The 14,095-nt window shown below is 40.4% G+C and overlaps 1 protein-coding gene across 3 annotated transcripts in view; it reads right to left on the bottom strand.

Moving 5' to 3' along the window:
- plcb1l (phospholipase C beta 1-like) overlaps positions 1–14,095 on the bottom strand; it is a 111,431-nt gene that overhangs the window by 34,656 nt on the left and 62,680 nt on the right. For all 3 annotated transcript variants that reach the window (XR_010924374.1, XM_067571894.1, XM_067571893.1), the window contains exons 5-9: positions 13,587–13,666; positions 10,852–10,905; positions 9,176–9,251; positions 7,005–7,105; positions 6,017–6,183 (exon numbers count right to left, since the gene is read on the bottom strand). Coding sequence is in view for 2 of the 3 variants with exons in the window: in XM_067571894.1 (XP_067427995.1) it covers positions 6,017–6,183; positions 7,005–7,105; positions 9,176–9,251; positions 10,852–10,905; positions 13,587–13,666 (478 nt within the window). In the remaining variant the exon portion in view is untranslated. The remainder of the gene's footprint in view (positions 1–6,016; positions 6,184–7,004; positions 7,106–9,175; positions 9,252–10,851; positions 10,906–13,586; positions 13,667–14,095) is intronic.

Below are 14,095 nucleotides of genomic sequence, written 5' to 3'. Positions count from 1 at the left end.
ACAATCATCCACTCCCATGGTTTCTCATACCATTGCTATGCTGATGACATAACGTCATCCTAATGTTCCCCTCGAAAGACCTCAAAGTCTTGGCACGGATCTCGTCATGCCTTGCCAATATCTCGGCATGGATGAAGGAACGCCATCTTCAGTTTGACCTCTCTAAAACTGAGATCCTCGTCATCCCAGCCAGTCCCTCCACACAACAACAGATCAATTTCCAGCTCAAATTAGCCCAACTCATACCAACAAAGTCTTCCTGAAACTTGAGTGTCATTATTGATGACCAACTGGCCTTGATTGCGCACTTGTGTCAATTTGCCCTATACAACTCCTGGTGCAGGCTCTTGTGAAATCACGCATTGACTATCTCAGCTCCTTACTAGGAGGTCTCCAGGCATGCACGTTCAAACCTCAGCAGATGATCCAAAATGCAGTGGCGTGTCTGGTCTTCAACCAGCCCAAAAACAACACGTCACCCCGCTGTTCATATCCCTCCACTGGCTCCCAGTTGCTGCCTGCATCAAACTCAAAACCCTAATGCTCACTTACAAAACAGCAACTAAAACGGCTCCCGCCTACCTGAACTCCTTCATTCATATTCAGATTCAGATTTAGACAACTTTATTCATCCCAGAGGGCAATTCAGTTTCACTCAGGTCCTTTCACTCAGGTCTACGCTCCCTCCTGCTCAATACAGTCTGCCAATAAAAGGCACCTTGTACCACCACGACAACAGGTCCCTAAGTCGCTAACTAGACTCTTCTCCTCTGTAGTTCCGATCCGTAGATCTGATCCAGAGAGTACCTCTTGATCTTTAAGAAAAAGCTAAAGAACCAGCTCTTTTGTGTACACCTCCGCAAGTGATGGGCTTATAAAAAAAATACATATATGTATATTATCCTCTTCTATGCACTCTATGCATTGCCTCTATGCACTTAGCTTTATAGCACTTGTGTTGTTCTCTCCTGACTAGATCCTTGCTTGTGTTGTTTTAACTCTCACATGTACCTCACTTTGGATAAAAGCCAAATGAAATTGTAACATTGTTACATTAAGGTTTCATTGTTTGGGAACCATGAATGTTTGCACAACATTTTGTGCTAATCCAAATAAGAAATGTTGAGATATTTTACTGGATAAGTCCAAATTTTGACCTGCTGGTGGTGTGATGAAAAATCACCAAGATCATTAGAATTCATCCTCAGGTGGCCATGACTGTTTGTACACAATTTCATGGCAATCCATCCAATAATTGTTAAGATATTCCAGTCTGGACCAAAGTGGTGGAACAACCCACCAAACTACCAGCAATCACCAACTGCCATCCCTAGAGCCATGCAGTATAAATGTACACATACTGTATATACTTTAAGCATATGTTTGTGTGTACAATCTACTGTGTACATAAAGTATATTTGCAGGCACATTCAAATAAACAGTTGGAAGACTGTGTTCAAATGTTTTTAGAGGTTACATTACAAAAATGCTCCTAATTACTAATTAAAGCCACACTGAGATTACAATAGTAGTTCAAATTAGCAGGAGGCCTAATTCACTGTCTGCTGAAAGCCTTTGTGGTTTATCCTTAAAGCCTATGCTGTACTTCTGTGTTTCAGTTTCTTACATATTATGATGTTATCAGCATTTATTAGAAAAATTCAAGGTGGCTAGCTTGATAAATGCATAAAAATTCCTCTGATTTCACCAAGTATTTATAATACACAAATAATTTTCAACACTTCAGGCTCCACTTGCTTCCACTAACACTGCTACTGTCCATAATAAGCCAAAAAGGGATCTGAGAAAACTACCCTGAAGCTGTTCTTTCCATGTTTGATTTCTTTGTCAAGGTCACTCATGTTAAGCTTTGCCTTTTTGCTGTCATCACTGAGATCATGTCTTCACTGAACGTGCTGTAGAAAGTGAATACTGCTGAATAAATAAGTAATAAGCAGCATTTGAAAAACATTCACATCTCCAATCATCCAGACACAGGATTAAAATTTCCATATGCATTACCATACACATCACACACCGCACCTGCATGGATTACATTTTGTTCAGCATATAGCAAGTGCTCAAAGCGAACCTAAAACACTTGCAGCCTCCTCCACCCACGCGCATACACGCTCACTTGACGTTATGCTAAATATGCTAAGTGATGCAAGCTTGACGGGTGCAGCAGGTCCCTCCGGCCACTTTATGCTAATTAATGCGGTGCCGCCCTCTGCAGAGTTGCTGGACTAATTAACGCTGGCTGCTGTCTGTGACATCTGAGCTCAGTCACATTCAGCGTCTTACTCCCTGGTGACTGCCAGGACCTCCTTTTGCCAGGCTGAGGCTTAACCTCTGTACCATACTCACACACACAGATATAGACACACAGAGTTTCCCTAGATCCCAAGACATTTGTAGGTCTTACGAAGAAAAATGGTGTTAACATGATTGGGATTAGAGGTGTACCTGAGTAAGATTGTAAAGGTGTGACTGAATGGTGAAGTTGGATCTGAAAGGAGGAGAATATGAAAGGCTACATCCAAATCCCATTAAAAAAAAAAAAAGGCTTTTAGCTACAATAAGGACTCTGTTCAGCAAGGAGGACACTGCAGAGGAAATTCATTCTGATTTTAATGATAACCTGTAAGACAAGAGTGGACACAACTGACAAAACCACTGACAAAGAGCTTCCTCTCTACAATCACTGAAGATGAATATGCAATGATATGCTACCAGCCACTTTAGATGTAAGAGACTTCAAGTGTCTTGTTTCATTTAGCATTTTATTCATTCACTTTCAAATAATATTGAAACCTTTGAGCGAGCACAGACTAAAGTAGTCCAAGACAATGAGAGAGCACTGAAAAGATGAATGAAGGGTGTAATATTCACACAATCGAAGATAGAAATGGAGAAAGTGAGACAGAGAAAGGAGAGTAAGCAGAGAAGATAACATTTTAAAGTAAATGTTTACTACTCCTAAATTAAACAGGACCTACGAAGGCGAATGCATCTATGCATCCACAAAATGCTTTTTCAGTGAATTCTAAATATAAATGCCTAGTATGTGCATAACCACCCATAAATCTATGTACATTTCTACATGCATGTGTGAGTGTCCTTGAAAGAGGAAAAAGTGTGTGTATGAGTGTGTGTGAAGGTAGCATGTGGAACTCTGGACCCCTCTGCAGAGCAGATGGCAGCACTTCCTCCGGCTAGATAAATACTTCACATGGGGAAATCTGTCACTGGGACAGAGAAGGGCATGCTTCCAGAGAGCCTGGGACAGGATGAGCACACACGCCATCACAGTACGAGCACATCACGGTGATCAGAGTCAACCACTGGGCGGTCAAATTGGATATTAGAATGTGGTTTAAAAATGATTTAGGGACTCCTGATTCATTTTGTCACACATTTGAAAAGCCACAAAAGGATGTATTTTACTCAGGAGAGATTATTAAAATTGTGTTCTGCTTGACTCAGATGAGGTCAATTTAGTTTAAATGCAATCAGTAATAAAACATGCAAATGTGATTGGCATAATGATGATATAGTGAACAGCTTTTTAGATAAACAATCTCTTCTGGCAGTAAAGATTAGCATTTTTTCCAGCATTATCTTTATTAATATTTTCAAATTGCTTCCAACAACAAAGAAACAAAGCATTTTTTAATTTTAAAACAGAAACTCTATTTAATAAGAGCCTCCAGACAATGTTGTTTGTTCTCCAAATATTTTAAAATATATTCAGCCATGTACTAAACTCCAGATCTGCATCACAGTGAAAAAGGTTTTGGATGAACAGTAGGTAGATAATCAACAGGTCTATTGTACTATGAAGGTTGAGCTGCATCCACTGCTGCTGCAATGGAAACACAAACATTTTACTCATCCTGTGGCATAAAGTGATATTGTTCAGCTCAGATGTAGTTGTAAGAATCTAACAATTCTTCAATGTAACAATAAATCCCATTCATTCAAATTCAAATGTTTGTGCACACAGATCTGACATTAAACTCTATTTGAAAAAGACAGTGCTTGTGGTCCTGACTACAGCTCTTTATTTTGGTTTTTGGTGATTTCTAGGCCATGAAATACAACACACTGGATAAGATATATATATATATATATATATTTATACGAATAAGCATAAATAATTCAAATAGAGGTGGAATTCTCAACATATTTTTGTGTTTTCAGATGGGAAAAAACAACCCAGTTATTTGCTAGTTAATAAAGGGAACATGGTGTAAAATAAGTCACCATTTTTGGCACACTTGTACAACACACTTTCTAGCACAGTTAAAATGTGAATTGGCACATACCCAACCTTAATGCATGATATCTGGAGTGGGATGTTCTCCAGTTTTGGCAGCTCGCTGTCCACTGACACTTCAGACAACATGAAAGTGCAACGTGTCCAGGCGTTTTAGATTCACTGTGCTCATCCATGTCGGTTGTTCATGAATTATTTGGTGCCACTTTTGATGTTCCAATTTTAAACTTAAAACTGCTTCTTTATGTGCTTTCAAATGTGCAGTTTTGTGTTGATGATGATTATTCATCTGGTTTGATTGTGTGTTTAGTTTCAGCGGGTAGACGGTTTTGCTGCTACCTATATGTTCACCACTTTTAATGTGACATACGTTGCCAATTTGATAACATGTATGTTGCATGAAAGTGATGAAAATTCATTCATAAATCAGCCATTCAGAGCAAGACTGAGCTTTGCTACATCGCAAATTTTCCACATTGATGAAGATGCCTGAGTGCACTAGTTGCAAAAGTCCACCAATCATTAACAGCGTTGGAGAACGAGCAAACAGTGTTTATTTTAGTTTCAAAATTCAGATTGCATTATTATGATATAACTGGAGATTGTAGATAGATAACTATTACTACTAGGGTGTTTTTCAGTCCTCATTTTTCATTTTTCTTTTCTTTTTTTTATTTGCAGTGTGATTTTGTATGCTACACATTTCATGTCTAATTGGTGAACGTGTTTCTTAATTTTCTTGTGTTTTACTTTTTTGCAGTGTTATTATTATATTTATATAATTATATCTCTGGTTGAAATTTACACGTGTGCTGCACCTCTGGTCACACCCACCCTCACTGAAGGGGGTGTTTGGGTGTAGTCTGAAGTGAGCTCTGTTGCACATGTAATCACGACCTACAGTGATGTCACAACGTACTGACACACCCCGCGGTCCGCTTGTACATTGCCACAGCAAGGTGAGAAGTTGTTGCTCGTTCAGTTCAAGTGCGTTGAGCTCTCTCTGTCACTGTAGATATCTTTATACAGGATTATTTGTGATTTAAACCAACACAATCATCTTTTCCACATATTATGGATCACATATGATATTTATTTTTTTCTGTCAATACATCATTTTTAGAAAGATTGAGAGAATAAAGGAGATTTCTGAATTACATTAACTACAGAGATAAAACACAGTAAAGCACTGTTATTATGAAAGTGAACAGAAAGATGAATATCACTCCCTAACACTGTTTGTGTGCACATAAGTATATTTGAATGTGCATTTGTATACTACAGTGCCACGAGTTATCTGCTGCAATCCACTTGCCACTTGTTCAAGCTATCTTTCAGCACAAACACACACACACACAAACACACACTCCCTCTTTCTCACACTCTCTCTTTACTCAAGGATCCTATTCTTGTAATCCTACCCTTGTAAATAACATTTATTTTCTTAAACTTCTAACATCCCAATTCCTTGGCATCCCACTATGTTCCCTCACTTTCTGAGCTTTTGGACACCAGCAGGGCTGTCACTATGGCAACAACCCTACCAAATTTATCGGTGGTGGGAGCTGGAGTGGAGCGTTGGAAGAGGTTGGTGTTTGCCTGTGCTTTCCAAATATTTTTCTTACTTCAAAACACAATGGCAAACTTTCCTGACTCTTGTGTTTACGTGTGTTTAGGCGTACACATAAGCATGTTAGTATGCCTGCATTTGTTTTTACAGATATTTGAGCCACTGACCTTTCTGTGCCAGCGAGGTATTGGGTTCATATTTGTCCACCAGCAGCTGGACCTGCTCTGGTTTGAGAGGAGGGTAGAGAATCTCATTCAGACGAGGGTCTCGCTGTTTATTGTTGATGAATTCTGTCATCTGCTCCACAGTGAGGTATGGACGACTCTTAGCCCCGCTGTGGAGAGGAGAGGAGAGGAGAGGAGAGGAGAGGAGAGGAGAGGAGAGGAGAGGGGGGGATACAAATAGGCAAGCGTGGAGAAAACATGGGAATAATTACTAAGCGACGTGTTGAACAAGAACAGAATTCAAAAATTGAAATATAAGAAAATAAAATGAGAAATGATGGCTGGAGGAGCGGTAATTAAAGCGACTAAGAGATGTGGAGAGGGAGAGCAACAGATGCACAAAGGAGCTGAGGATTAAATGTTGTGTTGAGTAAATCATGAGATTTGATTAAAACGTCTTTCATATCTAAGCCTGTTCCACTAAATTATAATCTCCATATCCTCCTGGCTCTCATGCCATCTCACTTAACTGTGATTAAAATCTAGATTTATGACTTGGAGTGGCCTCGGTCGTGCTGGCATGCTGCCTCGGCTGATGGTCTGAGTCCCTCTGGGCCAAGGGGCAGATCTGCTTCTGCAGCACAAGGAGCCACATGTCCAGGCTTGAGGAGTCACAACCAGGGCCATTACAACACATTTTCATATACTAATTAACTGCTTATGATAACTCTAATGGGCAAAAGCAGGTGTCTTAAACCTGAAAAGCCATATTGCCCTGGAAACCATTATCTTGCTGGCAGTCTGAAAAGAGCCACAGATGGCTGTAAAAAAAACTAATATCAAATTAATCACTCTCACATTGTTTCAACTTTTTCAAACAACCTTTCTTCCCAACTGGGAATGTCTGTATTCTTTGGTGATTGCCAAGATGAGTGCTTCCCGGACAGACCTTTAAAAAAGCAGACACAACTGAGAAAAACATGGTTCTTACACTTCGGAGAAGATGTGGTCCAGCTCAGACCGGGGACAAATGTTGTTCAGGAACATATTATAGACCTCTGGAGTGAAGTCTTCCTGGGGGATGGAGTCGTTCTGCAGCAGACAACAACAGCAACATGATCAGATACATGATGGTACATGCATACATTCACAAATTATGGGGCAGCATGTGGCCAAGAACTACTAATCTATGGTATCTGTAAGTTCAGAATTTTGTGTCCCAAATACTTAAAACAAATACAATACTGCTTTATAATGAGATGTTTGAAAAAGACATATCCAGTGGTCCTCTAGTACTGCTAAATATTATCAGTTCTTTTTGGTATTGTTTGTGTGCTTTCTTGCTTCTTCTGTGGAATTTTTCAGTTTGCACGCAATGGACTTCATGCAAGAACATTTTCATATTCTGATCCCAACCCTCTCTTTCTTTAAGACGTGCTTGTACAAAGTTTTCCGAGTAGAATTCAGCAAATTCTCATAAAAATAAAAATACTAAAAGCTAATAAAACATTTAAAAAAAAAAAAGAAAAAAGCAGACCTCTGTAAAACTTGACAGTAAATTGGCAGCCATGATGCACATCACATTGTTGCAGTGAACAAAAAATCAATTTGGTTACATATTCAAATCCAAATCCACAGCCGTTATGATTCTCAAAGTCAAACAAGTGTTTTCACCTGTGGAGAACGGCAGACTCTTTGTACATGACTCATATAACAGGCCTGGACCACTCATGAATTTGTTTTTATGTAAGAGAAAACTGTTGAATGCCATGTTTTCTATAGTTACTTGTACTTGCCACTTAAGCAGAAATCATTTTTTTTTAACCCTTTCTTGCATGAATTGTACAGAAAGAGCCCTTCTTCAGCATGATTTGTCTGACTTACACAGTCTGTGCACATTAAATAATATTTTCTGTAAAAATCATGCCGTGCACTGTTGCTGACTGTTTAACTGAAAGACATCTATCAACCCTCCTGATGTATCTAAGACAGACTGTATGTAAGACACATATTTATGCAATGGTATGCTCTTTAGCTGACTCCGACCTCTGGGCTCCACCCTGGAAGCGATTACCCACAAATATTTATTTCAAATGCAAAGAACTAACAAATAATGACTGCATGGAATTTGCACCTTGACTTAAACAAAAAGCCACGGCCACAATGGCTCCTTATAGAGCTATCCGAGCCAAAACGGGCCTGATGAAAACACAGCGTGCTCCGCAGTGAGTGGTAGCATCGTGCCAGCAAGAAACAGAGCAGAACCAAACACTCTTAGAAAGGAGCGAGAGAAAAGAAGATGAGGAAGGATGCACAGAGGGAGGGGGATGCAGGTCAAGCCCCGCCGATACTCAATGAGTCATTCTAAAGACCTTGGTGTGAGCTGTGTCGTGCATGCGCTTTTGCCTGTTAGTGTGTGTGTCTGAGGGATTAACAGCACTACCGTTTAGTTGTAATTACTTGCGCATTGGAACAACAGCAAATCCCACCAGACCTTCATATGGCAACACGTTTTTACCTCCTGCTCTCTCCTTGTGCTAATTATGTATAGCTTGTTTCGTGTGTACGTGTGTGTGTGTATGCCTGTCTTTTCGTCTTCAGAAGCCTTTACAACTACAATGTGTCTGCCCCACTGTACATGCATATGTTTTAGCAGCGTTCGGTTACGCTAAACTGCTTTTTCCCACTTCCAAATATGCAAATTGCTTGCTACTGCTGGAATACAGAGATTGTTTGCTGTGTTGGGGGACTGTTTACACCTCTTTGCATGAGGGGGCACCTTCTCCCTAGAGATATCTCAGAGAAGTAAAGATAAAACAGCTTTTGTCATCTCTATTGCTCCCACTGGGTCTATTTGTTTTATTATAAACAAGGCTAAATCAGTTCTGAGTGGGAAGTCATGCAGACATCCAGAAAATAAGACAACAAACAAATGAACAAAGCAGCAATCAGCTGCTGTTTCAGGAGGATAGAGAGTGAGCTGAATGGTGAGAAGGCAGACTGATGGATAGATGGAGAAGATGAAAGAGCTCGGAGACTAAGATAAGAGACACAGGCTAAGACAGAGGAGGGACACAAACAGGCGCAGGTTCAGAGATGGAGGAAATATGAGAAAACAGTAACACTGAAAAAAGAGGGGAATTCAGTATTTTGGTGTCTCACTCTGCCAGAAGGGAGGTTACAGTTTTCCAGGGCTGTCTCCACGCGCTTCCTGTCTGCTGAGAACATCCTGAAGATACTGCAGGGACACAAAAACACACCCTTCTGAGTAATCACAGAAAATACCACACAGATAGAGGGGTTTTCACTAAGATACTTTGTGTCAAACTGATGAAATTATCATAGCTTTTTACTGATACTTATCGAGGATATCCTGTGAGAAAATGATGTTGAAGCAGCAGGAAACAGTAATAGAATTGAAGTGGAAAAAAACTGAAACTAAAAACAATGCAAAATATGGTCGTTAGGAAAGTATGCAACCAAAAATTCCAGGAAAAAAAACAGTTTGAAAGTTCAAAATGAGACAAAAAAAAGCCTAGATGAAAAATTATAACTGACTATTTGCAGAACAAAAAACCCAGAGCTGTTTCTGATAGTTTGTCTTCCCTAATTGATATACAATCAATGGGTTTGACTGATTTAAGTGAGTGTAGACGTACAAAGGTGATACATGTGTACACTGAATACTGCTGTTCACCTAAACTCCAGATAGCAACACCATATGCATGTAAAATGTTTGTGTGCAATTCTCTAAAAAGAATATAAAAAAAGAAAAATATTATGAATGACGAGCACATAAAGTTGCATCCACAACTTTCTTCATATCATTATGATCATTATCATATCACAGTTTCTAAGAAAGTCCTTATGCCATTCTAACCTTTTCTCTTGTTTAAAAAAACAAAAGACATGAAGAGAAAATATTCCCATCTTCACTACACATGTACCCAAATAACTCAAAATGAAACTATCATATGCTGTTCTGCTTCATAAATCCTTCTGAGTACAGGGAAAGGCATTGCTTTATCTGTGCGGTGGGCCTACTGTGCTGTTTTATTCTACAATGAACAATAAATCTGATTTACTGCAATGAACTCTGGTATCATTACAGCTACCTCTGGCTGTTTGATCTGTTTCCATTGGCCATAGCCTGTTTTAATTACATGCAGAGGTATGCCAGTGCAGATCCATGAACACATACTGTATGCTCAGTGGGGGAACGGAGTCAAGCTGACATTAGTCGAGCTGACATGTCCTCCCAGCTAGGAGGTTAATTCCCTAAACGGCAAGGAGTGTCTCTCTGCCTCTCTGTGTTGACACCCACTGTTTTCCTCTGCGGCTCTGAGGGAGGTTATCGCAGAAGTTCACTGTTGCCTGCCTGAAAGCTCGACTTGACTAATGGAGATGGAGAGAGTTGGATTTTCAATGAGCTGATGACAAACTTGCAGATAAAAACACTGAAATGCACAAAAGTTACACGAAAAAGGAAATTCTCACAGACATCACATACTGGCACATTTTCAGCTGTAGTTAGTGACGGATATAAACAGAGCTTGTCCAGGGCATGCTACCACACAGACACACACACACACACACACACATGCACAGAACCAATAAGGGTCAGCTCTTGAGAGACAGAGGATAGGGGTAGAAATAATGGAGCAAATTTCACTGCAAGGATGGTATAACATATTCTAAAAAATGCACACATATACAAAATGTGTGTAAACTGAAGCATACGCAGACAGATAATAATGAGAGAAGGCAGTGGAAAACATTAATTGATCAAAACAGCGGAGAGGTGGCAGGGGAGAGAAGGATGAGTCACAGAGACTTACTTCTTGACGGGGATTCGCCCCTCAGGGTTGAGCTGCAGTTTCAGTCGAGTGTATCTGCAGTGGACAGAGCACACACCTTACACAACATGTAAACAGCCGTTTGTCTTTGTGAGTAATGTACTGGCCTAAATTGATTTATTTGTTTTGCCTAAGTTTACATGTGTGACTGATGTAAACATCCAGAACCATTTGCCATGTCTGTCTGCGAGCAAGTATGCAGATTCATATCACGGAGCGTGCATCACCGTGGTGTGACTATATTATACACAGCGTTCGACTGCACAGGCAAGAGTATTTCGGCTGTGTTTACATGACATGTTAGTATTTTGGCTAATCCCTGGAAGTCTTCAGTTGGCAGCACAGAGCCATGCAGCAGCAGCAGCAACACAGGCAGCGCAGCCTGGGCTATAAATAGCTTAGCTGCAACAGGAGCCATCATTACAGGCTGGGCTTTAAGTGGCTGCTGGCTAATAATTAATATCCATTACAGTGTCCACTTTATAGGGCAGGCCGGTTGCCACAGGAAAAGTCACTGGCAACTGTAATGGTTAACAGGGCCAGACTAGGTTTTGTCTGAGGTGCTTTTCCTCCGAAAAGGGGAAATGTGAAGTGAACAACATGAGTGAGTGTTGGCCAAGAAATAGCTGACGTCACTAAAGTAGATTGGTTTTTAAAAAAAGGAAATGACCCTAGAGGCAAGATAAGAGAGAAAGCAATGGGAGCAAAGAAACAAGGAAGGAACAGTTAGGTGTTTCTTGATGCCGTCCTCTGCTTCTCAAGTGCTTGTATTATTCATTAAGGCGAGTGGGGGAAAACACATTACTTGCATCTGTATCCTTTCCTTTATTCACTGCTTTCTCTTTCGATAGCCCTCTGTCCCTGTTTCTCTTCCTGCCTGGCCTGTCTTCTCTCTTCCTCTAGTTAATACCAAACCAGCAAGGTTTGGTATGAAAATCAAAACAAATATTTATTTCTCAGCATCCACTTTTTTGTCTCGAGTAGAAATATAAAACTACTGGTAACTGCCCTCTTTGCTAACACAGTCATAGGTCATCCCGTTGTAAAACATGCAATTTTAAACCTAATAGCTGATGCACAGGGCCACATTATTCAAGGAGCAGCCTACGTCCTATTGTACTTATGTCAAAAGAAAATCTTGTAGCAAGCAGCTATTTGAAGACGTGCTGGCTCTCATTTTGTTTCCTGTTGCTGGGAACATTTCCCATCTATGCTGCCCCCCCCCCCCCCCCCCCCTCAGTATGTATCGCAGCCTCACGAGCAAGCGACGAGAATTAACCACACGCAGAGGAACATCAACATCACTTCAGGAATAAAACCTCCTCATGTTGTAGCGGTGGTATGACAAAGGATCGCCTTATTTGTAAGCAAGCGGTGCACAACAACTGCTGCTGTGAACAACCAGCATGACTGCGAAACCTGCTCTGTTCAATTCTGTTCAACTCTCTGTTCTATGTGGTCGATGGCCACTTTTATTGTCTCATAAGTCAATTAGCCTCCTCAGGGGTGCGAGTTAATGGCTTCTGTTCACTGATAAACATCAGACAGCTGGGAGTTGTCACCCAGCAGAGCCTGTCATATTCTCTCAATACAATACGGCAGATTCATATTTAAGTTCACTCTGCATGAGCTTCACTCAGTCACTGACTGCACAGATGAATCAGCTGTGAACCATAGATTGGTGTGTGTGTGTGTGTGTGTGTGTGTGTGTGTGTGTGTGTGTGTGTGTGCTCCAATCAGATCAATATGAATGTGGTCATGTAAGCCGTTAGACACAGTTATTACACAGGATCAGAGGTGGTGTGAGAGTGATTGATGATAAAAACTGTTCTATCGGACAAAAAGTCACTGATGAGGGCTAGCGGGTTGATTTATGTAATAGACTGGACCCAATGATTTGGTGGCTCCCTTTTTATCGTTAGGCACCAGCAGTGTGGCTGCAAGCAACAATTTGACCTGTTTACAGATCTATTGTACTGTCACTGGTCTGTCATTATGTCATTAAAGCAACAAAAATAAAAGCTACAGCACCATATGAACGTGTACTCAGACACACTGGCACATATACACACTTTTCGCTGGTTTAGACGCAGATAAGCCAACTGAGATACACAGAGTCGGGTTCATGAACTAATACATATTTTCAGCTGTTTTATTCACAGCCATTCTTCCTTCCTGTCTGTTTTTTCTCTCCTTACTCTCTCCATTGGTGTGAGGCGGAGTGACCTTTATAAACTTAAACCCTCAGGCTGCCTTGCGGAGCTGTAAAAAGCAGCCTCTTACCTACTGTTTGTGTGTGTGTACAGTACATGTCCATATATACTTGTGCTATATATGTGTAAAGTTGTCTTTGTGTGCTGGTTAATGATGTTTTATTGCATACTTTGTGCACTGACTGCATATGCATGTTACAAATATGTTTTTGCATGCATTTGTAAGTAAGCACTCATTGTGTATTCAGACTGTTGTAGTGGGAGAGCTCATCTGGCATTAGAGTCAGTCATGTGTCTCATTTACTTTTTCCTGCTGTTTGTATTCATGTAAAATGCAGTATAGCTGATAAGACGCTTGTGGTGACTGACATTTTTTTGTTTGTTTCTATCAGATCTTATTATCATATTTATCTCAAAGATTGTGTACTAACATTTTTCGTGTGACTGCTTGCGTGTGCATGCGTGTTTGTATGCATAGAGAGCATGTGTGTGCGGTTGACATACGCCTTCTCAAGGCAGGCCTCTCTGGACATGTTCTGTACCAAAAGGTTGGACGCCAGGCTGAACAGCTCTTCTGCCCATTCCTGCAGTAAATAAAACATATGAACACACAAACATACAGATACACACACACACACCCACACACACACACAGAAATGTGCAGAGGACTTAAATGAGGTGGTCTCTTACTTCAGTTATGTATTAGGAATAAATGAAGACATTAGTTCATATATGTGGGTTAGCTGATGATTTCCATTTGACATCAGAAAAACACACTAATGTAAGTTTATTTCAACATTAGGTTTCAAGCGTCACCCATAAGACAAATGGTGCCTTTATCCAAAGCCTAAAATGCCTCCTAACTGAACAGAGAATAAATGGGAATTTGCTTTAATCCCACCCTTTCAACTATTCATCACCACCTATAAAATGAGGAAGTTGAGATACTCATCACATTATTGTTACACAGCTTTTTCATAATTTCAATTAACCTTTGTGTCAATTGAACCATC

Source organism: Thunnus thynnus, chromosome 18 (assembly GCF_963924715.1).
Source record: "Thunnus thynnus chromosome 18, fThuThy2.1, whole genome shotgun sequence".
In the NCBI taxonomy this organism is placed as follows: domain Eukaryota; kingdom Metazoa; phylum Chordata; class Actinopteri; order Scombriformes; family Scombridae; genus Thunnus; species Thunnus thynnus.
This window is presented reverse-complemented; position numbering and strand designations above follow the sequence as displayed.